Raw genomic sequence first — 11,622 nt, 5'->3', positions numbered from 1 at the left:
ATAATTTATAATAATTTCTCCTATTTAGATATACAATAGTAGGAGTTCTGTTCAAGTGATGATCCAACAGTATTGGTATCTTTTATAGCATCAATATTTATTGTTTGAATCTCATCTCCTCCCTTGCCACTAACTACTGACCTAAGAAAAAAAATGAATAGGAGAATTAAAGATTAAAAACTAAAGTTACCAAAAACTATATTTTTATAAAGTGTTTTTTGATCTTATTTTACTTATTTGATTATATCATTCCAAACATTCATGATTTATACGTGAATGAATCGAATTGCCTATCCTTCAAGCTATTAGTAAACTATATCTTTAGGGATTGTGAAAGGCATTCCACTAGAAATATTTTTAATATTGCTTTGACTTAATTATATTCCTTAGAAAGTAGATATTACTCTAATAGTTCCAAATAAATTAAATACATGCATTAAGATTCGATGACTTTTTATATCACATGAACGAAAACACTTTCTCACTCTATTAGGGGATTTCACTTTGGAAAAATAAAAAAATTCCGTACTACAAATTAAGATAAACTAAACCAATATTATATAGCAACTCATAACGTTATCTTGGTAGACGTTCTTTCCATTTACACTTCTTATTAGGCTAATCTAACATTGGATGATTGGATGATTATAAAAAAAAAAATTAAAAAAAACCCCCCCCCCCCCCCCCCCCCAAAAAAATGACATAAATAACGAGTTACTATTAAATCACCGCCTTTTTCATGAATTAAAAAAATAAAAATAAAAAACATCAAATTATCATCATTCTTGTACCAAGCCAAGAACTTTTTAAAAGGTGCAACTTCAGTGTCAGTACTTGGAGCAATGGTAGCAAAAACAACCTCACCATCAACGGCTCCCTAATAATATTCTCTCTCTCTCTAACTCTCACTGCCAAACTACTTCAGATATTCATTCACATACATCAAAAAGATTCTCAGATCAGATCACATTCTGTTTCTCCTATTAGAGCATATAGTCCTATTTCACCCTTACCATTTCTGTCCACCGCCAGTACCATTATTGATTTTTATTCTAAATATAACCAACACTCACAAACCTTATCATTCACCACATTTCTAAGCATGTTGGGTCTCCGAGACTTGGTTCTCATAGCTCCAACTCCAACCATGCACCAACAAAACCAACCCATTAACTCTGATCACCATCCCAACCTTCCCATACCTTCCTCAGCTTCACTTGGAGTTAGCCTCGGGATTTTCCCGCTCCTCACTGCCACTCCATGCATTACACCACCTTCTAATCATGGTGTCCAAGATTGTGGTAATAACTCAAATAACCCCAACTATTATTGGAGCCTAAAGAGAGGCCAAGAACAGAGTTGTGGCAAGAAAGATGGAGTAAATAACAACACTACTGAAGATGATGATTCTGAGCAAATGGTGGAGAATGGTATGAGAGTGTGCAAGGACTGTGGGAATAGAGCCAAGAAGGATTGTAGCCATAGGAGGTGTAGGACTTGTTGTAAGACTCGTGGTTTTGATTGTTCTACTCACGTGAGGAGCACGTGGGTGCCTGCAGCTAGAAGAAGGGAGAGGAAGATGTTAATGGTGGGTGGTGCTAGTACTATTGGTGGTGGTTCTTCTGGGTCTTCTTCTGGTGTTAAAAGGACAAGAGTTGTAGTGCCAAATTTTAATGTTACCAGTGCTTCTCACGCTTCTACTTCTAATGCTACCACTCCAAGGAGTATTGACATTAGCTCTAGACATCAAGGTACTCACCCTTTTCTTTCTCTCTTTCTCTCTTTCTCACTCTCTCTTTGATTTGTCTATGTTTCAAAGTTATATGGTAATGGACTGTTGCAAAAGCTGACTTGGGTTTAAAGAATCTAGTAGATGCAAGCTTTACGCTTTCTACTTGTACTCTATCTATGCCTTTTCATATTCCTCTTCTCTGTTAGGGGGAGTGATTTTTAATTATTAGAGTAATCCAAAAAAGGAGTTTGGTTTGTTGAATAATTGATTCAAATTTCTCTCTTTCCCTTTATCTGGAATTTTGTGTGTTTGAAAGTGGTCGTAACATGAACTTGAGAGAGTTAACTTGGATTTTCTTGAAGTAAGAAGCAACCTTTAAACAGAATGACTTGTTTTTGCTGGATTATAGATTTTATAAGGTTCTGTCTTTTCCTCTGCCTTAATGCTCTGCATTTCTAAGTTGCTTATTAATGGAATTGAGGAACCTTTTTTATTTTAATTTTTTTATAAGTGAAACTGAGGCACTTGACTGAATTGGGTTTAGTTAAATCACAGATGCAAGTTTTAAAAAGTCCTTACCAGGCCAAGTTTGTGCACCGGCGGTTTTTAGGTGTCACAGAGTCACTACCATCAGTGATGGTGCAGCTGAGTTTGTCTACCAGGCTACTGTGAGCATCAGTGGCCATGTATTTAAAGGGTATCTCTATGATCAAGGGTTTGATGAGAAAAATGCATTCCCAAGCATTTCACAACTGCATTTGGTAAGTAGTGGCAGTGGAAGGAAGAGGGACGCCTCTTCATCTCCAATTGTGGCTCCATCAAATACCCATCCGGCCCCTGTCAGCTGAAAATTGCTCAATGGTAAGGCCTAGCACACTCAATAGCATAATGTCTAGAGCCCCATGAAATGATCAACTTGTTTAAGAGTCAAATGTGAATCATAATCATTGCTTGGAAGATATCTACCTTTCAAAAGATATGAAGTTATTAGGAATTTCACATTAGTATGCAATGCTAAAAAAAGCCTAAAACTCTGGCATTTGTATGCCCTTCTTCCAAAGAAGTTCAATTTTCATCTCTGAAATTTGTGATAATGTGTATTTGGTTTGTAGAAGGATTTGTCATTCACAAATCATATTGTTGTAACCTTTCTTATATAAGGTCAATTAGAATTATATGTTTCTCTCTAGTATGTTAAAAAGTTGTAGCTGAAGACAAGGAAACTTGAGCTTCTACATTACTACTCTGAGTCCAAATTATTATAAGATATCCCGGTTTTCTTATTGAATTCTTTCAATGAGGATAGATTTGTGAGAAATAAGCCATTAACTAGTTTGCAGTATCTTAATAAGCATGGAAGCGTCGCTGTTGCTATGTCATTCTTTATCAATGAAGAAAATGGAAAGGCATTGCATTTGTCTTGTTCTACATCCACTTTCGAAAAGGGAAATGCATAATTTTTTGCATTTAGGCATGTTATATATGTACTCTATTTCTTATAAAAACTTTTGTAGGCCCGATTGTTTTCATTCTAGTTTCTATCAAGCTTTTTGTGCATTTTATATCCAGTCTCAACGTATGTTTTCACTCAATATATGTAAATCTTAGCAAAAGTTTATACTCCTTTCTTCCCTTTACTTTCCCATTGTATAAGGTTCACATTGTTTTTGATTTAGAGATGAGATAATAGTGCTTTGATCTTGTTTTCATGTATTTTTTTGCAATTGGTTGAGTTATTAAGAATTCTGCCCCTTGTAGTAGTTTCTTGTGCACTCGCTAATGTTTCCCAGGGATGCTGCAACTGAAATATGTATAGTTTGGTATTTTTACCCCATTCATCAATATTCAATATGTATATAAAAGCAGGAACCTCATGCGAGAGAGCATGACGTTCTGTCATGTGGCGCACTCTATGAAGAGAATTGAGATACTCTTAAGCCATATTAGAGATAAGAACAAATTTAAAAGTAGAAACTCTTTATTTCCTTTGGTTCAATGTTTGAAGACTAATTTTTGTTATATTTTGTATTTAATGTTTTAAGATTACTATTTATTTCATTTGGTTCAATGTCTCAAGACCTTCAATATCTCACACACACAAAAAACTCTTTGCAGTTTTATTCATCCTTTTCACTTTTACTCTTTTATATACACATGTTCATAGCCTTTCATATCATCCTATATCAAATACACTTAGACAAAAAATGATGTCATTTAGCTTCAACCTTTCAATGATATCTACATAACTCCAACGTTGCAGTATCATATGATTGTAACCCGTATGAGTAGGCTATGACCAAAGAAGGGAGCTTGCGTTTTTTATTCAGTGAAGGTAGCTTACGATTTTGATGTTGAAGTCAGGCATTATTGATTTTGTGAAGGTTATGATTCGCTTGGAGTCTTTGAGTGTTTGTGATTTTGGTTTGGGAAAGCTATAAATGTATTTTATTCTAGAACTAAAGAAAAAGAAAAATAAACCTTCTAATTGATTATTTACGAAGTTAGCTTTTTTTTTTTTTTTTTTTTTTTTTTTTTTTTTTTTTTTTTCCTGTTAGAATTCATAATTTGTAGGTTTTTTTGTATGTAGCCATAGTGGTAAAAACAAAAATCGATGGTGACTTAAAAGTATTTTTCGCTTTTTTTAAAGGATATAGAACCCAACTAAAGTCAATTGAATTTTAATAAATGAATGTGTTTTTAGCAAAATTTTTTTTTGTTTAATCACGTTCTCTTTATGTTGATACTTACAAATGATTTCCTTAATTCCATTGAGATAATTAATTGGGTGTTTATGATCAAGGTCTCCATATTTGATTGTGAGAATAGAGTCATTGAGAAAGTATTTGGTAAGTTGCTTAAATTTATGTAATTTTAGGATATAAAAGTATTTTATATTTTAAATTCTTATTTGTAGATTTCACAATCATTTAATCAGTTTGAAAAATAAAATCTACTTTTAACGGTAAATATTATAAGATATTATAATCTTACAATGTTATACAATTTTTTAAAATAAATTATGAATTAAAAAAATCAAGTTTCAAAAAATTTAACAATATTGTGGGTTGACATAAATATTATACAACAAAACAAAATAAATATTAAGTATTATATGTAGATTTTAATATACATAAAAATGATTTCAAATGAAATTGTAAAGTAGTCCGCGCATCGCGCGGGATACCATCTAGTTGACCTTAATTAGGCTATCTATATGAGCTTTAGATATAGGAGACAAACATAAAAATAATAGATCTTGCTTCTCATGCAATAACTAGCTTTCTTTATTCTTTTGTGCATCAGTGACAACTTTAAATCTGTAGGAGAAAAGGATAACAACATGGGCAAGGGGACCATGCGTTTTTTTTTTTTTCATTTTTGTTTCATATTGTCAGTTTCCCAACTTCATGTCCATGTAAGAATTTGTATGCAGAAACCAAGTAGCCACACCTTTGCTTTATCATGTAATCATGTCCTTAAGCATAAACATTTCCTTCTTTTTTGCCAGACAAATTTTTAGGTGGATCTTTTTGTCGTGCATTGCACAAACCAGTCATGATACTTGATGCGGGAAAATAAAAGAACATTCTCATTAGTAATGCACTTCAACTATGGTTCCTGTTCATTTCAACTCTGATTGGAAATATGCCAAAAATAGATGCAAATAAAAAGTTGAGGTGGCCATGGCTGTGAAACATAATGCCATTCCTTTTTTTACAAATTCTATTACTTTCAGCATTTTATTTATTAAGCTTTTCATTTTTATATCTGGTCATCATGCATTATTGTAAAAGATAATCACATGTTGTCTCCATCTGATAATTTCCTGAGCTGAGATTTTTCAGCACTCTTTTTTTATGCATGAAACTTTCATAATTGACTTGGAAACAATGTCTAAAACAAATGGGTATTTAGATAATGAGTATAGACTAAAATGTTTAATTATTGATTTGTTTAACCAAACTAAAAATAATTGTAAATAGTCAAAGAGCAACTGAGCAACATTGAGTTGGAAATTTTATTCTGAACAGCATGTTATTCCTCATTGTATTTATATTGCAATTATATTCTATGTATTTATGGTGCACCCTGAAGTTGGTTGAGAGTGGATTTCCCAACTCTTACAAGTGGCAGGGCTCTTTAGTTACTCATGCAGTCCTTGTCTTGGCCCATTATTTGACACAATAAATTTGAGACCATGGTACCTGCAAGTCATAAGTGACTTGTTGCTAAATGATAATCTATTACCTTTGCAATTATTTTCTCTGCTATTTCAGTTCTTGCCTTCTTAGTACTTTATACAGATTCGCCTGACGCTTCAGAACATTAACTAAAGCTTGTTTGTCATGTGTCAGGTGATGAAAGAGAGATCCACATTTATAGGTGTTTGTTTGCTGGACAAGTTGAGAATCAAAAAATGTTCCTGTACAGTGTCTTCTACAGAATATATATATATGAGAGAGAGAGAGAGAGAGAGTCCTCTGAAATTCTAATATTAGAAAACGGCATGTAATTTTGGGGCTTCATGGTGACTAGCTGCATGGTTGTGGAATGAAAAATGTGTCCTAATTCCTAAATGCTTGATTCATTTTGAACTTTTCTTTCTTGGCAGCCAAACAAATCAAAAAAGCCTTAGATGTCTTTTTTTTTTTTTTTTTTTTTTTTTTTTTTTTTTTTTTTTTTTTTTTTTTTTTTTTTTTAGCATTTAGCATTTAGCTATCAATCTTTACCGGGCATGCGGCTAACTAGTGTTCTTTTGAAGAGAAAGATGTAGAAGGATCTTCCAAAGGTATTCTTGTTAGGTCACATTGTGTTGTGCTACACGTGCGATTGCTAAGTAATTTTTGGTACTATTTGTCACGATTCAAGAAAATGCTAGCCACATCTAACCTATACTCAAATGTACTAATTAAGTTTGAATTAAGGCTACTTCTAAGTACTTGTATAAAAATAGTTTGAACTTATAAACACTTAGTGTGGGACTCCACTTAACATACAATTATCCAATCCAATCCACATTTCTTGGGCTATCATAGTTGCATATAAGGGAAATGTGGTTACACTAGAACAAGTGAAAGGGGTTTCCATCTGTCTTAGGCACACAATGTTTGGAGCTCTCTAAAACCTCAAAAGTAGAAAAAATGGTAAATCATAAGAAGACTCAATAGGACAAAGCAAATTATTCAAAAATGCTCTACGTACAAGAGAACATTGTTCAAAAATACCAAATTATTTAAGTGGGATGTTGAAAACATCAAACACTTTATCTTATTATTCATCAAAATTAATAATGGACCACCACATTTACCCACCAATTCTATTAATGTAACTTATGACATTTTGGGCCCAAATTACTCTGCAGTCTAGTTGTAATCAGCTTTGGACCTAATTTCACACATGTCCTCGGTACTTGGAGTTGGAGCCTTGTTGACTTCTTGGACTCGGAAATTGCTGGGTTCTAGTTGTATTGGGCCATGTAAATATTGTGTCCAGCATTCTCTCTGGCTATGATCCCCAGCTCTTGAATTTATATGCGTCTCTTCGGACTGAGCCGAAGGCAGCACATCCAGAAGTTCCCAAGGCGAATGAAAAGAGCATGTCAAACTTGCCAAACAAGATTCTTGAAGGAGAACTTATTCTATACTCACACATGAGTATATGACAATATCTCTTCTTCTGGCTTCTGTAATGGAAGACATCATTAGCTTCTATACTTGAATATTGCCCAAGTTCTTCAGTGCTCACAATTCTCTCCCTTCTCTGAAGATACAATTAGTTTCTAACCCCAAAACTACGGTGTTGTTTATATATTATTATGTATTTATAAGACTAACACGTATTCCATGATAAACTAGTAATAAATTCTTTCAAAAACAATGAATATCCTTGTGGAATATTTCATGTGCTTAGGCAGGTTGATTAACACTACGCGCTAATCCCAAGCTGAATGATTATTTCTTAATTTTGTAGTGGATTAGGTACATATGCACTACCTCGCTCTTGAAATTTCCCAGAAATTAAGTTTGTTCTTACTCTACCTTCTAATAAATATGTGCTTTTCCTTAAGTACCAAAGCAGCGAAATCAAACCCAGACTTTTTTCACAATAAGACACCCAATTGTATATCTTAGCAAAAAACAAAAAAAAGAGTTTGTACCAAGCTACGTGACTGTGGATGGGGCTTTACGACATGAGTTCAGCTCCATCATCCTCATCTTTTTACATGCATGCTTTTATCCTTCTTGTCTTGTGGTGTGGCTTGTTAGTCACCTCTGTTGTTGGCGAGAATAATGAGACAGACCGGTTAGCATTGCTTGCGTTCAAAGCCAAGATCACTGATGATCCTCTCCAAGTTATGAGCTCTTGGAATGATAGCATCCACTTTTGTCAATGGCGAGGAGTTACTTGTGGCCGTCGACATCAGAGGGTCATTGTGCTGGACCTGCGAACTTCGAAACTGGTAAGCTCCATATCACCACGTGTTGGAAATTTAAGTTTTTTGAAAAATCTAATACTCTCAAACAACATCTTTCATAGTGAAATTCCTTCAAAAATTGACCGTTTGCGCAGATTGCAAATCCGACATTTGTACAATGACACATTTAGCGGAAAATTTTCAAGAAATTTATCCCATTGCACCAACCTCAAACAAATTGATTTCGATTGGAATCTTTTGGATGGGGAAATTCCTGCAACTCTTGGCACTTTGTCAAAACTACAAGTCGTTTCTTTTGAAAAAAATAATTAGACAGGAAGTATACCACCTTCTTTCGGCAACTTTTCCTCTCTAGAAGTGTTTGCTACAGCTTATAATAACTTGGGTGGGAGTATCCCTACTTCTTTTGGCCAATTGACGAAACGTACATTTTTTGGTGTCGGTGTAAATAGGTTGTCTGGAAGAATTTCTCCCTCAATCTTCAATTTGTCTTCGTTAAAAGATTTTTATGTAGGAGACAACCAAATCCAAGGGCATCTTCCATCGGAAATAGGTATCACTCTACCTAATATCGAAAATTTTGTCATTGGCACTAACCAGTTTACTGGACCTATCCTTATTTCAATATCTAATGCCTCAAATCTAAAGCTACTTGAACTTACCGGCAATAAACTAAGAGGAAGAGTTCCTTCTTTGGAGAAGTTATATAGAGTTTCATTTTTTACAGTGGCTCTTAACGAGCTTGGAAATGGATGGGCAAATGACTTGAGTTTTCTCTGTTCTTTGACAAATTCTACATATCTAACCAAGTTACTGATAAGCCTCAATAACTTTGGGGGAGAGTTGCCCAAGTGCATTGCCAATTTCTCAACTACTCTCGTCTTTTTGAGTCTAGGAGATAACAAAATATTTGGAAACATTCCTCTTGGGATAGGAAATCTAATCAATTTGGAGAATCTAAATATGCGGAACAATAAATTATCAGGTAATATTCCTTCTGAAATTGAAAAACTTCGAAAGTTACAAATTTTGGATTTATCTAAAAACAATTTCTTAGGGAATATTCCTTCCTCTCTTGGAAATTTAACTCTTTTGATAAACTTGTATTTAGAGGCTAATAATCTTCAAGTAAGCATCCCTTTGAGTCTTGGAAAGTGTCAAAATATGATTTTTTTGAATCTTGCTAATAACAATCTCAGTGGTACCATATCATATCAAGTCTTTAGTCTCTTATTCTCACTAATTTTTCTAGACTTGTCAGCCAACAAATTTACTGGTGTCCTTCCCATAGAAGTAGGAAATTTCATAAATCTACAAGAGTTGAAAATTATTGAAAACATATTGTTTGGTGAAATTTCTGCGAGTATAGGTATTTGTATAAAACTTGAAATTCTTGCAATGAGAAGCAACTTCTTTCATGGGGTCATTCCTTCATCTTTGGAATCATTAAGGGGTCTTCAAGCTTGAGATCTTTCTAAAAAAAATTTCTCTGGAAATATTCCAAAAATCTTGGAGAGCTTTATCTTCTTGCAGTTATTGAATTTGTCTTATAACGATTTCGACGGTGAGGTACCAAAAAATGGAGTTTTCAAGAATACAAGGGTAACTGTGATTAAGGGGAATGGTAAACTTTGTGGAGGCATGTCTAAGTTTCATCTTCTTGTATGTAAATACAATAAATCCAAGAAGAGGAAGTTGACTCCTTCCTTGAAGCTAATAATCTCTATATTATCAGGCCTTCTTGGAGTAACTTTGGTAATATTATTTTTACTTCTCCGCACTTTAAAAAGAAAAAGAAGAGAAAATATTTTAAGTAATTCAGGAAATTTACTTTTGAATGTATCTTACCATAGTCTCCTAAAAGCTACAAATGCATTCTCCACCACTAATTTAATTGGTGTGGGTAGCTTTGGATCTGTGTATAGAGGAACTCTTGATCAAGATAGTCATAAAGTTGCTGTCAAGGTACTCAACCTTTTGCACCATGGAGCTTCCAAAAGTTTTATTGCTGAATGTGAGGCTTTGCAAAATATCAAACATCGGAATCTAGTGAAGGTACTCACAGCATGTTCAAGCGTTGACTATCAAGGTTATGATTTCAAAGCATTGGTATATGAGTTCATGACTAACGACAACCTAGATGGGTGGTTGCATCCAGATTCAAGAAGAAATGAGGTTTCTAAGGAAAAAAATGAATTTGAGTCTTCTTCAACGATTGAATATTGCTATTGATGTTGCACATGCATTGGAATATCTTCATTATCATTGTCATACACCAATTGTTCATTGTGAGCTTAAGCCTAGCAATGTTCTTATTATTGACGAAATGATTGGACATGTTGGTGACTTTGGCTTGGCAAGGTTTCTTCAGAAGGCTACCCAAGAGTGTTTCACTAATATATCAAGCTTTATCGGATTAAGAGGAACAATTGGTTATGCTCCTCTAGGTGAATATCTTTTCCATTTTGTACATTAAATTCTTTTCTTTTCATAATATTTCTTAATGTACTTCCAAGCATGAAATTAACTCAATGAAGCCTTTTAGAAGATGGAGCATGTCCTGAAAGATATTTCCACTTGTCATTATTTTTTCCTTTTATATGCCACTAAAGAGCTCTTTCAAACTTGTATTACTATATTTTTTTAAATATGAAGCTAGATCAATCATATTGTAAATGTTATGTGCAATTGCATAATATGATATGGGAAACGAGGTGTCAATTTATGGTGATGTCTACAGTTATGGCATACTATTATTGGAGATGTTCACAGGAAAAAGGTCCACTGATAACATTTTCAAAGACAACTTGAGCCTTCATGATTTCGTAACAGGAGCTTTGCCTTAACAAGTGAGTAACATTGTGGATCCTATTATTCTTTGGGAAAATGAAGATATGGAAACAAGGAGAAATGATACTCATTCAAAATCGAATAGGAAGTCCCAAAATTCTAGAGTGCTTGATCTTGATATTTGGAATTGGAGTTTCTTGTTCTATGGAATCTCCAAGAGAAAGGATGAACATCAGTGATGCTATAGCTCAATTGCACTTGATTAGAGAAAAGCTCCTCAAAACAAGAATACGCCGAGAAAGAGTTCAACTTACAAGTAAATTGTTCATGACACAGTACTTGTTGCTCTAACACCCACTCCAAACCTTTATGGAGGGAGGGGGATCATATATCCTACACAATGCCATGTGCTTGTCACATACTTTCTTTTATTCTAGCGAAATTGATAATATTGATGCCGTGAGAAATTTGTTTACAAGATGGTACTATTCATCCAATTTGTTTTCTATGATTCAGAATAAGCTCGTTTTTTGTCCCCCGCCCCCCTAAAAATGTTTGTTGAAAACCACAAAAATCAAAATGAAGTTTAAGCTATTTTTGATTTGGTGATACCTACTGGTGTGGTTGAGATTATTGACACATGTTTACACTGTACTTTTTATAG

At 34.0% G+C, this 11,622-nt stretch overlaps 1 protein-coding gene and 1 pseudogene across 1 annotated transcript; both read left to right on the top strand.

Moving 5' to 3' along the window:
• Positions 1-821: 821 nt before the first annotated feature.
• LOC142615366 (protein LATERAL ROOT PRIMORDIUM 1-like) lies at positions 822-6,309 on the top strand. The gene is made up of 3 exons (XM_075788119.1): positions 822-1,751; positions 2,288-2,593; positions 6,088-6,309. Exons 1-2 carry the CDS (start codon positions 1,103-1,105, stop codon positions 2,578-2,580), a joined length of 942 nt encoding a protein of 313 aa, XP_075644234.1. The 5' UTR covers positions 822-1,102; the 3' UTR covers positions 2,581-2,593; positions 6,088-6,309.
• Positions 6,310-7,922: 1,613 nt separating this feature from the next.
• On the top strand, positions 7,923-11,309 carry LOC142616851 (LRR receptor-like serine/threonine-protein kinase EFR; annotated as a pseudogene).
• The last annotated feature ends 313 nt before the right edge of the window (positions 11,310-11,622 follow it).

Source organism: Castanea sativa, chromosome 11 (genome assembly GCF_040712315.1).
Source record: "Castanea sativa cultivar Marrone di Chiusa Pesio chromosome 11, ASM4071231v1".
Classification (NCBI taxonomy): Eukaryota; Viridiplantae; Streptophyta; class Magnoliopsida; order Fagales; family Fagaceae; genus Castanea; species Castanea sativa.
The sequence above is the reverse complement of the archived record's forward strand: the minus strand, read 5'-3'. Positions and strand labels throughout refer to the sequence as shown.

What these genes read in the sequence shown, in the direction of transcription:
- LOC142615366 (XM_075788119.1), top strand. Translation starts at nt 1,103, where the DNA reads ATGTTGGGTCTCCGAGACTTGGTTCTCATAGCTCCAACTCCAACCATG. An exon ending in CATTAGCTCTAGACATCAAG is followed by an intron (nt 1,752 to 2,287) that starts GTACTCACCCTT and finishes GTTAAATCACAG; the next exon opens with ATGCAAGTTTTAAAAAGTCC.